The 16,712-nt window shown below is 46.4% G+C and overlaps 1 protein-coding gene across 7 annotated transcripts in view; it reads left to right on the top strand.

The window, feature by feature from the left end:
- The window catches only part of ANKRD31 (ankyrin repeat domain 31), a 250,225-nt gene that overhangs the window by 19,250 nt on the left and 214,263 nt on the right, over positions 1-16,712 (top strand). For 4 of the 7 annotated variants that reach the window (XM_075838375.1, XM_075838357.1, XM_075838366.1 and 1 more), the window contains exon 1: positions 6,979-7,038. The exons of 2 other annotated variants lie outside the window; for them this stretch is intronic. In XM_075838375.1, coding sequence (XP_075694490.1) covers positions 7,017-7,038 — 22 coding nt within the window. In that variant the 5' untranslated portion in view covers positions 6,979-7,016. Of the gene's footprint in view, positions 1-6,978; positions 7,039-8,317; positions 8,468-16,712 lie in introns of those variants that run through there. One more of the 7 variants, XM_075838384.1, reaches the window with a different exon arrangement.

Raw genomic sequence — 16,712 nt, 5'->3', positions numbered from 1 at the left:
CGAGATAGCCTAGCACTGTACTCGACTAGCTCTGGCAGTGCCATAGAGAATGAATGGAGCAGCAGGGCGCAAGCTCGACCTGCCGCTCCATTCATTCAGAGGAACAGGACCCCCATTCTCGTGATCGGTTGGGGTGCCAGCAGTCGGTCCCCCACATATCCTGTGGTTAGGAGATAACTTTTAATCTTGAGACAACCCCTATAAGTATTGAAGCTAGGATGGTAGGGCCTGTACACATCACCGTTGCCCTTCCATTGAGTGGTTCCCACTGAGGTTTCCGTCGTGTTAACCCCTCAACGGAAAGGCAAACGGAGAGCTAAGCTTCCGTTTCTCTCACGATTGATATCAATGGTGACGGAAACCTAGCTAATGGTTTCCATCTGTCACCGTTGTGACAGGGTTCCGTTGTTCTTGACGGACCAATAGCACAGTCGAGTAGATTTTCATCTTCACACACTAATTCAAATAAATTTATCAAAAACACTGTGGGGTCAAAATGCTAACTATACACCTAGAAAGATTCCTTGAGGGGTGTAGTTTCCAAAATGGGGTCACTTTTGGGTGGTTTCTACTGGTTTGGTCCCTCCAGTGCATTGCAAACGCAACATGGCACTGAAAACTATTCCAGCAAAATCTGCGCTCCAAAATCCAAATGACGCTCTCTCTTCTGAGCCCTGCTGTAGGTCCAAACAGCAGTGTATTACCACATATGGGGTATTGCCGTAATCGGGAGAAATTGCTTTACAAATGTTGGGGTGCTTTTTCTCCTTTATTCCTTGAAAAAATTAAAAAGTTCTACTTTTTTTCAGAAAAAAAGTAGATTTTCATCTTCACACACTAGTTCAAATAAATTTGGCAAAAACACTGTGGGTTCAAAATGCTAACTATACCCCTAGAAAGATTCCTTGAGGGGTGTAGTTTCCAAAATGGGGTCACTTTTGGGGGGTTAAAACATATTCTAAAAAAAGGAGGCCCCAAAATCTACAAGGTGCTCCTTTGCTTCTGAGGCCGGTGCTTCAGTCCATTAGAGCACTAGAGCCACATGTGGGATATTTCTAATTATATCTAAAACTACAGAATCTGGTCAATAAATATTGAGTTGCGTTTCTCTGGTAAAACTTTGTTTAACAGAATTTTTTTTATTACAAATGAAGTATGGTAAAAAAATAAAAAATTGTAAGTTTCACCTCTACTTTGCTTTAATTCCTGTGAAAAGAGTTAAGAAACTTTCTAAATGCTGTTTTGAATACTTTGAGAGGTGCATGGGGTGATTTATGCGGTCTGTATAATATACAAGGCCCTCAAAGCCACTTCAGATCTGAATTGGTCCCTAAAAAAATAGCCTTTTGAAATTTTCTTGAAAATGTGAGAAATTGCTGCTAAAGTTCTAAGCCTTGTAACGTCTTAGAAAAATAAAAAGGCGTTCAAAAAATGATGCAAACATAAAGTAGACATATGGGGGATGTTAACTGGTAACTATTTTGTGTGGTATTACTATCTTACAAGCAGATACATTTAAATTTAGAAAAATGCAAATTTTTGCAAATTTTCTCTCAATTTTGATGTTTTTCACAAATAAATAATGAATTTATCGACCAAATTTTTCCACTAACGTAAAGTACAAAATGTCACGAGAAAACAATCTCAGAATCATTTGGATAGGTAAAAGCATTCCCAAGTTATTACCACATAAAGTGACACATGTCAGATTTGAACAAATCGGCTTCATCCTCAAGTCCAAAATGGGCTCAGTCCTTAACCCGTTAGTGACCACCAATAAGCCTTTTCACGGTGGCCACTAATGGGCTTTATTCTGATGCATAAGCCTTTTTACGGCGCTGCATCGGAATAAATAAACAGAGCAGGGAGCCGTTAAATCTGAGAGCAGCCCTGCTCGAACGTGTGAGATCGATATAAGTATCGATCTCTCCCGTTTAACCCCTCAGATGCGGCGCTCAATAGCGTGCGCCGCATCTGAGTTGTTTTGGAGAGAGGGAGGGAGCTTCCTCTCTCTCCCACCGACACCCGGCAATAAGATCACCGAGTGTCTGTGTTCCAATGGCAGCCGGGGGCCTAATAAAGGCCCCCAGGTGTGCCTATAGTGAATGCCCTCTAGGTCATGTCTCTGGCATGACCTAGCATATGCCTGTCCGTTTTTAACGGACAGGCAGTAATACACTGCAATACAAAAGTATTGCAGTGTATTATAAAAGCCATCGGAGAATCGCATATTAAAGTCCCCTAGTGGGACTAGTAAAAAAGTAAAAAAAAAGTTTAATAAAGTTAATAAAAAAAAATGTGAAAAAAAATGAAAAACCCACTTTTTCCCCTTACAAATTGCTGTACTATTAAAAAAACAAAATGAACTAAAAAAGTTACACATATTTCGTATCGCCGCGTCCTTAACGACCCCGACTATAAAGCTATTACATTATTTAACCCGCACGGTGAACGCCGTAAAAAATAAAATAAAAAAACTATGGAAAAATTGCTGTTTTCTGTGAATCTTGACTTAAAAAAAATTTGATAAAAAGTGATCAAAAAGTCGCACCTACTCCAAAATGGTACCAATAAAAACTACAAGTCATCCCGCAAAAAAAAAAGCCCTCATACAACTGCATCGGCAGAACAATAAAAAAGTTATGGCTCATAAAATATGGAGACACAAAAACAAATAATTTTGAAAAAAAAGCGTTTTTACTGTGTAAATGTAGTAAAACATACAAAAACTATACAAATTTGGTATCATTGGAATCGTAACAAGCCACTGAATAAAGTTATTGTGTTATTTATATCACATGGTAAACGGCGTAGATTTAGGACTCAAAAACAGTGGCAAAATAGTTTGTTTCCTATTCCCCCCCAAAAAAAAGTTAATAAAAGTTAATCAATAAATTATATGTACCCCAAAATGGTGCTATTAAAAAATACAACTTGTCCCGCAAAAAACAAGACCTTATACAGCTATGTCGACGCAAAAATAAAAAAGTTATAACTAGCTCTTGGAATGCGACGATGGAAAAACTTAAAAAACAGCTTGGTCATTAAAGAGGCTCTGTCACCAGATTTTCAAACCCCTATCTCCTATTGCAGCAGATCGGCGCTGCAATGTAGATAATAGTAACGTGTTTTTTTTTCAAAAACGAGCATTTTTGGCCAAGTTATGAGCATTTTTATATTTATGCAAATGAGCCTTTCTTAAGTACAACTGGGCGTGTTTAAAGTTAAGTCCAAGTGGGCGTGTATTGTGTGTGTACATCTGGGCGTTTTTACTTGTTTTACTAGCTGGGCGTTTTGAATAGAAGTGTATGATGCTGACGAATCAGCATCATCCACTTCTCTTCGTTAACACCCAGCTTCTGACAGTGCACAGACACACAGCGTGTTCTCGAGAGATCACGCTGTGACGTCACTTCCTGCCCCAGGTCCTGCATCATGTCGGACGAGCGAGGACACATCGGCACCAGGCGACGGAGGATACAGTTGATTCTGCAGCAGCATCGGCGTTTGCAGGTAAGTCGATGTAGCCTCTGTCGTCTGGTGCCGATGTGTCCTCGCTCGTCCGACACGATGCAGGACCTGGGGCAGGAAGTGACGTCACAGCGTGATCTCTCGAGAACACGCTGTGTGTCTGTGCACTGCCAGAAGCTGGGTGTTGACGAAGAGAAGTAGATGATGCTGATTCGTCAGCATCATACACTTCCATTCACAACGCCCAGCTAGTAAAACAAGTAAAAACGCCCAGATGTACACACACAATACACGCCCACTTGGAGTTTAACTTTAAACACGCCCAGTTGTACTTAAGAAAGGCTCATTTGCATAAATATAAAAATGGTCATAACTTGGCCAAAAATGCTCGTTTTTGAAAAAAAAAACACGTTACTGTAATCTACATTGCAGCGCCGATCTGCTGCAATACGAGATAGGGGTTTGAAAATCTGGTGACAGCCTCTTTAAAGGTTTAAAATAGGCTGGTCATTAAGGCATACCTCCCAACTTTTGAATTTGGAAAAGAGGGACATTTTTAAGCCACGCCCCTAACCACGCCCAATATCCCGCATAAACACATCAAACCACGGCCAGATTCTTCTGCAAATAACGCGCGCACCTTCTCACTGCGGATCTCTAGACTGTCTGGATATCACAGATATTATGGATCCGGTTATATCGTCTTTGTGTTACTTTTCCTATCCTTGGGTATAGCATTTGCTCATCACGGCGGCAGCAGCTGCAAGACAAACCAAAAGGCTGAGAACAATGAAAGTCAAGAGGGAGACCCTGTGGTTGATGACTTTTCAATTGACAGATAGCAGAGTTACATGATGGGGATTTTTTTTCCAGTTGTGTAACTCTGCTACCGGTCAATGGAAAAATCATCCACCAGAGCCCCCCTGTAGATTTCTCCACACACAGCCCCCCTGTAGATAGCGCCAGACACAGCCCCCCTGTAGATAGCTCCACACACAGCCCCCTGTAGATAGCGCCAGACACAGCCCCCTGTAGATGGCGTCAGACACAGCCCCCCTGTAGATAGCGCCAAACGCAGCCCCCCCTGTACATAGCGTCAGATACAGCCCCCTGTAGATAGTGCCACACACAGCCCCCCTGTAGATAGCGCCAGACACAGGCCTCCTGTAGATAGCGCCAGACACAGCCCCCCTGTACATAGCGCCAGATACAGCCCCCCTGTACATAGCGTCAGATACAGCCCCCTGTAGATAGTGCCACACACAGCCCCCTGTACATAGCACCACACACAGCCCCCCCTGTACATAGCGCCACACACAGCACCCCTGTAGATAGCGCCACACACAGCACCCCTGTAGATAGCGCCACACACAGCACCCCTGTAGATAGCGCCACACACAGCACCCCTGTAGATAGCTCCACACACAGTCCCCCTGTAGGTGCCACATTGCCGCCAGAGCGGAGAGCGGTAGCGGTAGGCTTTATTCACACGACAGGGTCTGAGTGTCGGCCAATAAAAACGTTTTTCCCGGCCGTTTTGCATTTGTTCCGATTCTGTTCCGGGTCGTGTTGCCGTTTTTAACGGCCGATTTTGACCCGTTTTGCATCCGTTTTTTTCCCTGTCCGTTTTAAAATCGGATGAATTTCATTTAAATTTGTTGCCACACACAGCCCTCTGTAGATAATGCCACAGCCCCGCTGGTAGGTAATGCCACCCAGCCCCCTGTAGGTAATGCCACCCAGCCCCCAGTAGGTAATGCCACACACAGCCCCCCTGGTAGGTAATGCCACACACAGCCCCCCTGGTAGGTAATGCCACACAGCCCCCCTGTAGGTAATGCCACCCAGCCCCCTGTAGGTAATTCCACCCAGCCCCCTGTAGGTAATGCCACCCAGCTCCCTGCAGGTAATGCCACCCAGCCCCCTGCAGGTAATGCCACCCAGCCCCCTGCAGGTAATGCCACCCAGCCCCCTGCAGGTAATGCCACCCAGCCCCTTGTAGGTTGCACCCACCCCCCCCTCCCAGGAGAAGTCACTGACTTCAATGTCCATATATGGACAGTGTAGTCACTGACTTCTCCTGGAGAGGAATCCCCGGCCACAGGGTCGGGGATTCCGCTTCAGAAGTGAGTGACGTCACTGTGTCCATATATGGACAGTGTGGTCACTCACTTCTTCTGTAGCGGAATCCCAAGCCACGGGGTCGGGGATTCCGCTTCACAAGTGAGTGACGTCACTGTGTCCATATATGGACTGTGTAGTCACTCACTTCTCCTGTAGCGGAATCACCAATCCCCGGCCGGGGATTAGGGATCCGACTCCTACAGGGAACAAAAAAAGACCCTCCTCCTCCTCCTCACATGCACTCTGCACTGTGAGGAGGAGGAGAGAGAGAGCGCGAGCGACGGAAGACACGGCCGTCACTCGGGACACATGCGGTGATGGCCGTCTATTACCTGGCCCCATAGACTTCTATGGGGACCGGGTAAATGGCCGAAAATAGGGCATGTCCCATGGGTCGTGTGAATAGCCCCATCACTGACCGTCAGAAGAAGGCAGGAGTCTTGCAGCGGAGTTCTCACTGGTGTCAATGCCGGCCTGGGAGTGAACTAGTCCAGTCACCTGACCGGTGAGGTCAGGTGACAGGTCAGGTGACTCGACTGGTCCACTCACGGGCCGGCATCGATCCCAGTGAGAACACCGCCGCACGACTCCTGCCTTCTTCTGATCACTGCTGCAGTCAGCAGCGATTAGCTGTTCTGATGCAGCGCCTAGCGGGACATTTACAGACCGCCCGGGACGGCGGGACAGCGGTGAGAAACCAGGACTGTCCCGCCGGATCCGTAACGGTTGGGAGTTATGATTAAGGGGTTAAGATCCCACATGTTTTTGTTTTCTTCGTGTTGGCACGCTGGAACGTATAATTTGAGGTCTTGTTTTTTTATGGGACAAGTTGTACTTTATCTATTATTTTGGGTTACAGAAACAGCCGAGCACAGCAAGCTTTGCTTTTTCCGTTATTCCCGGCCAGGGGCGGGCTGAGCCACGGGGCAGGGGAGCATGTGCCCTCTGGGCCAGTCCCCCAGTAGGTGTCTATGGCCACCTGGAACTTTGGCGCAGTTCTTTTTTTTGTTTTGTTAATAAGCTACTGCACTGCAGGTACATTAGGCTGGATGGAGGAAGGAGAAGTACGTGCCTGAATCTTCTTCCCTAATGTGCCTCATAAGTGAGTTGTCCAGCAGCAATAAGGATAAGTGGCTGCCAGGGGCAGACTGGCAATGTACTTGGCAGGAAACTTTCCCAGTGGGCCAGCTGCTCCACTGATCAGGTGCTGCACTAATGCTCTCCTGTACAGTCCTGCATACATCTGTAGATGTGGGACTGAACCATGATATGAAGCAATCCCCACATACACAGATGTATGCAGAGGCCGCCGCTCCACAGTCTGCTTGTTGCTGTGACTGCAGGACCTGTGGAAAGAACATCACATGACTATCACGTGATCAAAGGTCCTTGAGTCACAGCAACTTCCAGACTCCTGACAGATGAGAACGATTCCTGAGGAAGGTAAGTGTTCTATAAAGTGTGTGTGTGTGTGTGTGTGTGTGTTGAGAGACTGAGTGCTGTGTGTGTATATTTGTGTGTTGTGAGACTAATTGCTGTATGTGTTACGCAGGGGCGTAGATGGGAGGGGACTGCTGGGCCCTTGGAGACTAGACTGCCTGCAAACAGTGGGGACAGACAGGGAACTGTTAGTCAGAAGCAGCTTATGTTTTTCAGTGCACTTTTAGGCCCTGTTCACACGTGTTTTATGCAGGCAGAAAATTCTGCCTGGAAAAATCGGCTCCGTTTTTTTTTAAGTGGTTTTGCACCACAGGCATTTTTTGCGGCGTTTTTTTTATCTCTTCAACAGGCAAAAGAAAAAACCGTGAGCGTTTTTGTGCCATAAAACGCGTCAAAAAACGCTGCGGCTGCTCACTGCATTTTTTTCCGTCTGACATTGATCTAAATGGGGTTTTTGAGGCGGAAAACGCATCAAGATAGGGCATGTCGCTTCTTTTTCCCACAAGTTTTTTTCCGCTCGCGGGAAAAAAAACGCCTCCACCTGCCATTGAAATCAATGGGAGGCAATTTCAGCAATATTTTCCACGGCAAAAACCGTGTAAAAAAAAAACTAAGTGTGAACAGGGCCTTAAAGGGGTTGTCCAGCTTTTATTTGATTTTTTTATTTGTAGGATAGAAAATCCTAATTTTCTAATAAATTCTGCTCACATACCTTTCTCAGGGTACGTTCACACGGCCTATTTTCGGCCGTTTTTCGGGCCGTAAATACCTGAAAAACTGCCAAAATATCGGAAGCAGAACGCCTCCAATCATCTGCCCATTGATTTCATTGGGAAAAACGGCGTTCTGTACCGACGGGCCGTTTTTTTACGCGGCCGTTGTGAAAAAGAGCCGCGTAAAAAAACGGCCGTGAAAAAGAAGTGCAGGTCACTTCTTGGGACTTTTGGAGCCGTTTTTCATAGACTATTGAAAACAGCTCCAAAAGCAACTGTAAAAAAACGCCACGAAAATCGCGAGCTGCTTAAAAAACGTCTGAAGGTCAGGAGCGGTTTTCCCTTGAAAACAGCTCCGTATTTTCCCTGTCCGTGGAATCCATGGGCTATGTGAATAGGAGTAATGGTGGAATATTGATGAACTACTTCACTGTGCCTGTGTTTACTGTCTCTAGATGATTTATAAAATGGCTGCCTGTCTCTAGGTGGTCATGTTAATAAAGTTAAATAAAAAAAATAAACACAACACACATGAGAAGAATGTAAGAGCTGCTCCTCACAGACACTGGCAGGCATGATGATGAGATGTCGCTGTAGGCTGAAATACTTTATAACTTCTGCGCCTCAATAATCTACTATTCACCTGTTATATACATGGACAGCGTTACCTGAATGCCAGGGGTCACATGACTAGAGACAACTGCACTGATATAAGAAAGGTACCGTATGTCAGCAGAATTTTAAATACATGTATATTAGGAAACTGTATGATTTCCTATTCTATAAATTAATTAATAAAACAAATTACAAGTGGACAACGCTTTTAAGCCCCTATGAAAAACCCTGTCATATCTTCAGTGTGGTGTATTTTAAAGGGTCTGTCAGCTCTCCTGTGTGGTGTAGTATAGAGGACCTGTCAGCTCTGCTGTGTGGTGTAGTATAGAGGACCTGTCAGCTCTGCTGTGTGGTGTAGTATAGAGGATCTGTCCGCTCTGCTGTGTGGTGTAGTATAGAGGACCTGTCAGCTCTGCTGTGTGGTGTAGTATAGAGGATCTGCCAGCTCTCCTGTGTGGTGTAGTATAGAGGATCTGGCGGCTCTACTGTATTGTGTTGTTTAAAGGAGATGTCTTCTCTCTTCTGTGGTGTAGTATTGAGGAGCTGGCGGCTCTGCTGTGTGGTGTAGTAAAGAGATCCTGTCAGCTCTGCTGTGTAGTGTAGTATAGAGGATCTGTCCGCTATCCTGTGTGGTGTAGTATAGAGGATCTGTCAGCTCTCCTGTGTGTAGTATAGAGGATCTGTTAGCTCTCCTGTGTGGTGTAGGATAGAGGATCTGTCAGTTCTCCTGTGTGGTGTAGTATAGAGGATCTGTCAGCTCTCCTGTGTGGTGTAGTATAGAGGATCTGTCAGTTCTCCTGTGTGGTGTAGTATAGGGGATCTGCCAGTTGTCCTGTGTGGTGTAGTATAGAGGATCTCTCAGCTCTCCTGTGTGGTGTAGTATGAGGACATGTTTGCTCTACTATGTGGTGTAGTATAGTAGAGTCGTCAGCTCTCCTGTGAGGTGTAGTATAGAGGAGCTGTCAGCTCTCCTGTGTGGTGTAGTATAGAGGATCTGCCAGTTCTCCTGTGTGGTGTAGTATAGAGGATCTGCCAGTTCTCCTCTGTGGTGTAGTATAGAGGATCTGTCCGCTCTCCTGTGTGGTGTAGTATAGAGGATCTGTCAGCTCTCCTGTGTGGTGTAGTATAGATGTCAGCTCTCCTGTGTGGTATAGTATAGAGGATCTGTCAGCTCTCCTGTGTGGTGTAGTATAGAGGATCTGTCAGTTCTCCTGTGTGGTGTAGTATAGAGGATCTGCCAGTTCTCCTGTGTGGTGTAGTATAGAGGATCTGTCCGCTCTCCTGTGTGGTGTAGTATAGAGGATCTGTCAGCTCTCCTGTGTGGTGTAGTATAGAGGATCTGTCAGCTCTCCTGTGTGGTGTAGTATAGAGGATCTGTCAGCTCTCCTGTGTGGTGTAGTATAGAGGATCTGTCAGCTCTCCTGTGTGGTGTAGTATAGAGGATCTGTCAGCTCTCCTGTGTGGTGTAGTATAGAGGCTCTGTCAGCTCTCCTGTGTGGTATAGTATAGAGGATCTGTCAGCTCTCCTGTGTGGTATAGTATAGAGGAGCTGTCAGCTCTCTTGTGTGGTGTAGTATAGAGGATCTGTCAGTTCTCCTGTGTGGTGTAGTATAGAGGACCTGTCAGTTCTCCTGTGTGGTATAGTATAGAGGATCTGTCAGTTCTCCTGTGTGGTGTAGTATAGAGGACCTGTCAGTTCTCCTGTGTGGTGTAGTATAGAGGACCTGTCAGTTCTCCTGTGTGGTGTAGTATAGAGGACCTGTCAGTTCTCCTGTGTGGTGTAGTATAGAGGATCTGTCAGCTCTCCTGTGTGGTGTAGTATAGAGGACCTGTCAGCTCTCCTGTGTGGTGTAGTATACAGGATCTGTCAGCTCTCCTGTGTGGTGTAGTATAGAGGATCTGTCAGTTCTCCTGTGTGGTGTAGTATAGAGGATCTGTCAGTTCTCCTGTGTGGTGTAGTATAGAGGATCTGTCAGCTCTCCTGTGTGGTGTAGTATAGGGGATCTGTCAGCTCTGCTGTGTGGTGTAGTATAGAGGATCTGTCAGTTCTCGTGTGTGGTGTAGTATAGAGGATCTGTCAGCTCTCCTGTGTGGTGTAGTATAGAGGAGATGTTAGCTCTCCTGTGTGGGGTAGTATAGAGGATCTGTCAGCTCTCCTGTGTGGTGTAGTATAGAGGATCTGTCAGTTCTCCTGTGTGGTGTAGTATAGAGGATCTGCCAGTTGTCCTGTGTGGTGTAGTATAGAGGATCTCTCAGCTCTCCTGTGTGGTGTAGTATGAGGACATGTTTGCTCTCCTATGTGGTGTAGTATAGAGGATCTGTCAGCTCTCCTGTGTGTAGTATAGAGGATCTGTTAGCTCTGCTATGTGGCGTAGTATAGAGGATCTGTGAGCTCTCCTGTGTGGCGTAGTATAGAGGATCTGTTAGCTCTCCTGTGTGGTGTAATATAGAGGATATCTCAGCTCTCCTGTGTGGTGTAGTATAGAGGATCTGTCAGCTCTCCTGTGTGGTGTAGTATAGAGGACCTGTCAGCTCTCCTGTGTGGTGTAGAATAGAAGATCGCCAGTTCTCCTGTGTGTCGTATAGAGGATCTGTTAGCTCTGCTATGTGGTGTAGTATAGAGGATATGTCAGCTCTCCTGTGTGGTGTAGTGTGGAGGACCTGTCAGCTCTGCTGTGTGGTGTAGTATAGAGGATCTGTCAGTTCTCCTGTGTGGTGTAGTATAGAGGATCCGTCAGCTCTCCTGTGTGGTGTAGTATAGAGGAGATGTTAGCTCTCCTGTGTGGTGTAGTATAGAGGATCTGTCAGCTCTCCTGTGTGGTGTTGTATAGAGGATCTGTCAGCTCTCCTGTGTGGTGTAGTATAGAGGATCTGTCAGCTCTCCTGTGTGGTGTTATATAGAGGATCTGTCAGCTCTCCTGTGTGGTGTAGTATAGAGGATCTGTCAGCTCTCCTGTGTGGTGTAGTATAGAGGATCTGTCAGTTCTCCTGTGTGGTGTAGTATAGAGGATCTGTCAGTTCTCATGTGTGGTGTAGTATAGAGGATCTGTCAGCTCTCCTGTGTGGTGTAATATAGAGGATATCTCAGCTCTCCTGTGTGGTGTAGTATAGAGGATCTGTCAGCTCTCCTGTGTGGTGTAATATAGAGGATATCTCAGCTCTCCTGTGTGGTGTAGTATAGAGGATCTGTCAGCTCTCCTGTGTGGTGTAGTATAGAGGACCTGTCAGCTCTCCTGTGTGGTGTAGAATAGAAGATCGCCAGTTCTCCTGTGTGTCGTATAGAGGATCTGTTAGCTCTGCTATGTGGTGTAGTATAGAGGATATGTCAGCTCTGCTGTGTGGTGTAGTGTGGAGGACCTGTCAGCTCTGCTGTGTGGTGTAGTATAGAGGATCTGTCAGTTCTCCTGTGTGGTGTAGTATAGAGGATCCGTCAGCTCTCCTGTGTGGTGTAGTATAGAGGAGATGTTAGCTCTCCTGTGTGGTGTAGTATAGAGGATCTGTCAGCTCTCCTGTGTGGTGTTGTATAGAGGATCTGTCAGCTCTCCTGTGTGGTGTTGTATAGAGGATCTGTCAGCTCTCCTGTGTGGTGTAGTATAGAGGATCTGTCAGCTCTCCTGTGTGGTGTAGTATAGAGGATCTGTCAGTTCTCCTGTGTGGTGTAGTATAGAGGATCTGTCAGCTCTCCTGTGTGGTGTAGTATAGAGGATCTGTCAGCTCTGCTGTGTGGTGTAGTATAGAGGATCTGTCAGTTCTCGTGTGTGGTGTAGTATAGAGGATCTGTCAGCTCTCCTGTGTGGTGTAGTATAGAGGAGATGTTAGCTCTCCTGTGTGGTGTAGTATAGAGGATCTGTCAGCTCTCCTGTGTGGTGTAGTATAGAGGATCTGTCAGCTCTCCTGTGTGGTGTAGTATAGAGGATCTGTCAATTCTCCTGTGTGGGGTAGTATAGAGGATCTGTCAGTTCTGTGTGGTGTAGTATAGAGGATCTGTCAGCTCTCCTGTGTTGTGTAGTATAGAGGATCTGTCAGCTCTCCTGTGTGGTGTAGTATAGAGGATCTGTCAGCTCTCCTGTGTGGTGTAGTATAGAGGATCTGTCAGCTCTCCTGTGTGGTGTAGTATGGAGGATCTGTCAGTTCTCCTGTGTGGGGTAGTATAGAGGATCTGTCAGTTCTGTGTGGTGTAGTATAGAGGATCTGTCAGCTCTCCTGTGTGGTGTAGTATAGAGGATCTGTCAGTTCTCCTGTGTGGTGTAGTATAGAGGATCTGTCAGTTCTCCTGTGTGGTGTAGTATAGAGGATCTGTCAGTTCTCCTGTGTGGTGTAGTATAGAGGATCTGTCAATTCTTCTGTGTGGGGTAGTATAGAGGATCTGTCAGTTCTGTGTGGTGTAGTATAGAGGATCTGTCAGCTCTCCTGTGTGGTGTAGTATAGAGGATCTGTCAGCTCTCCTGTGTGGTGTAGTATAGAGGAGATGTTAGCTCTCCTGTGTGGTGTAGTATAGAGGATCTGTCAGCTCTCCTATGTGGTGTAGTATAGAGGATCTGTCAGCTCTCCTGTGTGGTGTAGTATAGAGGATCTGTCAATTCTCCTGTGTGGGGTAGTATAGAGGATCTGTCAGTTCTGTGTGGTGTAGTATAGAGGATCTGTCAGCTCTCCTGTGTGGTGTAGTATAGAGGATCTGTCAGCTCTCCTGTGTGGTGTAGTATAGAGGAGATGTTAGCTCTCCTGTGTGGTGTAGTATAGAGGATCTGTCAGCTCTCCTGTGTGGTGTAGTATAGAGGATCTGTCAGTTCTCCTGTGTGGTGTAGTATAGTGGATCTGTCAGTTCTCCTGTGTGGTGTAGTATAGAGGATCTGTCAGCTCTCCTGTGTGGTGTAGTATAGAGGATCTGTCAGCTCTGCTGTGTGGTGTAGTATAGAGTATCTGTCAGTTCTCGTGTGTGGTGTAGTATAGAGGATCTGTCAGCTCTCCTGTGTGGTGTAGTATAGAGGAGATGTTAGCTCTCCTGTGTGGTGTAGTATAGAGGATCTGTCAGCTCTCCTGTGTGGTGTAGTATAGAGGATCTGTCAGCTCTCCTGTGTGGTGTAATATAGAGGATCTGTCAATGCTCCTGTGTTGGGTAGTATAGAGGATCTGTCAGTTCTCCTGTGTGGTGTAGTATAGAGGATCTGTCAGCTCTCCTGTGTGGTGTAGTATAGAGGATCTGTCAGCTCTCCTGTGTGGTGTAGTATAGAGGAGATGTTAGCTCTCCTGTGTGGTGTAGTATAGAGGATCTGTCAGCTCTCCTGTGTGGTGTTGTATAGAGGATCTCTCAGCTCTCCTGTGTGGTGTTGTATAGAGGATCTGTCAGCTCTCCTGTGTGGTGTAGTATAGAGGATCTGTCAGCTCTCCTGTGTGGTGTAGTATAGAGGATCTGTCAGTTCTCCTGTGTGGTGTAGTATAGAGGATGTGTCAGTTCTCCTGTGTGGTGTAGTATAGAGGATCTGTCAGCTCTCCTGTGTGGTGTAGTATAGAGGATCTGTCAGCTCTGCTGTGTGGTGTAGTATAGAGGATCTGTCAGTTCTCCTGTGTGGTGTAGTATAGAGGATCTGTCAGCTCTGCTGTGTGGTGTAGTATAGAGGATCTGTCAGTTCTCCTGTGGTGTAGTATAGAGGAGATGTCATCTCTCCTATGTGGTGTTGTATAGAGAATTTGTCATCTCCCCTGTGTGGTGTAGTATCAAGGATCTGTCAGCTCTGCTGTGTGGTATAGTATAGAGTAGCGTGGGGTTAGGGTCAGTTCACACATTGCGTAAATACGGGTTATACCGGTATTGTAATACCTGTATTATGCTGCAGAAAATCCGCAGTATAATACAGTAGCAGCAGAGTGGATGAGATAAAACAACTCTCATCCACACGCTACGTAAATACTGAGCGGAAAAAACTGACCTGCGGTGCAGAATTTTATTCCGCAGCATGTCAATTGTATTTGCGTAAACGCTGCTTATTTGTTGTGGATTTTCCCCATTGAATTCACTGGGGAGGTAAAACCCACAACAAATAGCAGCAGGGGCGTAGCTAAAGGCTCATGGGCTCTAGTGCAAGAATTCAGCTTGGGCCCCCTACCACTCCCCAACACCATCAAACCCCTGCCCGCGCCTATGCCCAGCCGCCTTGCCCAACTATCCCCATGGATGCCCCCACAGTATAATACCCCCATAGCTTCCTCCTCGGTATAATGCTGCCACACAGTATAATGCTCCCCATAGCTTCCCCCACACACTATAATGCCCCATAATATAATGCCTCCATAGTATTATGCTCCCCATAGCTGCCCCATACAATATAATGCTCCCCATATCTGTCCCCCTCACAGTATAATGCCCCCATAGCTGCCCCCACAGTATAATACTCCCCATAGTATAAAGCCCCCCATAGCTGCCCCCACAGTATAATGCTCCCCATAGTATAATGCTCCCCATAGCTGCCCCCACAGTATAATGCCCCCCATAGCTGCCCCCACATTATCATGCTCCCCATAGTATAATGCCCCCATAGCTGCCCCCTCACAGTATAATGCCCCCTATAGCTGCCCCCACATTATAATGCTCCCCATAGTATAATGCTCCCCATAGTATAATGCTCCCCATACCTGCCACCACAGTATAATGCTCCTCATAGCTGCCGCACAGTATAATGCTCCCCATAGTATACTGCTGCCCAAAGCTGCCCCCTCACAGTATAATGCCCCCCCATAGCTGCCCCACAGTATAATGCTCCCCATAGCTGCCCCCACAGTATAAGGCCCCCCTTGATGCCCCATACAGTAAAATGCTCCTATAGCTGCCACCATATCAGCCCCCATACCCAGTATAATGCCCCCATATGTGCCTAATAAAAAATAATAACATAATTACTTACCTATCCCTATTCCCATGGCATGTGGATGATCCTTCTCCAGTCTGTGCTTTGGTCCACGGCCCGGTGGTTGGGGATCACTGGTATAGAGGAGCTGTCAGCTGTCCTGTATGGTGTAGTTTAGAGGAGATGTCTGCTCTCTTCTGTGGTGTTATATAGAGGATCTGTCATCTCTCCTATGTGGTGTAGTATAGAGGAGTCGTCCGCTCTCCTGTGTGGTGTAGTGCAGAGGATCTGTCAGCTCTCCTGTGAGGTGTAGTATAGAGGATCTGTCAGCTCTCCTGTGTGGTGTAGTATAGAGATGTCAGCTCTGCTGTGTGGTGTAGTATAGAGGATCTGTCAGCTCTCCTGTATGGTGTAGTTTAGAGGAGATGTCTGCTCTCTTCTGTAGTGTTATATAGAGGATCTGTCAGCTCTCCTTTGTGGTGTAGTATGGAGATGTCAGCTCTGCTGTGTGGTGTAGTATAGAGGAGCTGTCAGCTCTCCTGTATGGTGTAGTTTAGAGGAGATGTTTGCTCTCTTCTGTGGTGTAGTATAGAGGATCTGTCAGCTCTCCTGTGAGGTGTAGTATAGAGATATCAGCTCTGCTATGTGGTGTAGTATAGAGATGTCAGCTCTGCTGTGTGGTGTAGTATAGAGGATCTGTCAGCTCTGCTGTGTGGTGTAGTATAGAGGAGATGTTCGCTCTCCTGTGTGGTGTATAGAGGACGACTTACAGTGGATATAAAAAGTCTACACACCCCTGTTAAAATGCCAGTTTTTTTTAATGTTATAAAATCAGTCCAAGATTAACCCGTTAGTGACCGGCCCATGGTGTTTCTACGTCGGTCACTAACGGGCCTTATTCCGATGCCATAGACTTTTTACGTCGCGGCATCGGAATAAGTAAACAGAGCAGGGAGCTGTCAAATCTCCCTGCTCTCAGCTGCCAGAGGCAGCTGAGGACTGGGGGCGTCCCTGCTCTGCCGGGTGAGATCGATATTAGTATCGATCTCACCCGTTTAACCCCTCAGATGCGGTGCTCAATAGCGAGCACCACATCTGAGTGGTTTTGGAGAGAGGGAGGGAGCTCCCTCTCTCCCCCACCGACACCCGGCGATACGATCGCCGAGTGTCTGTGTCTCTAATGGCAGCCGGGGGTCTAATAAAGGCCCCCAGGTCTGCCTGGAGTGAATGCCTGCTAGATCATGCCGCAGGCATGGCCTAGCAGATGCCTGTCCGTGTTAAACGGCCAGGCAGTAATACACTGCAATACAAAAGTATTGCAGTGTATTATAATAGCGATCGCAGAATCGCATATTATAGTCCCCTAATGGGACTAGTAAAAAAGTGAAAAAAAAGTTTAATAAAGTTAATTAAAAAAAAATGTGAGAAAAAATGAAAAACCCAGCTTTTCCCCTTACAAACTGCTTTACTATTAAAAAAAACAAAATAAAGTTAAAAAGTTACACAT

Source organism: Rhinoderma darwinii, chromosome 1 (genome assembly GCF_050947455.1).
Source record: "Rhinoderma darwinii isolate aRhiDar2 chromosome 1, aRhiDar2.hap1, whole genome shotgun sequence".
In the NCBI taxonomy this organism is placed as follows: Eukaryota; Metazoa; Chordata; class Amphibia; order Anura; family Rhinodermatidae; genus Rhinoderma; species Rhinoderma darwinii.
The sequence above is the reverse complement of the archived record's forward strand: the minus strand, read 5'-3'. Positions and strand labels throughout refer to the sequence as shown.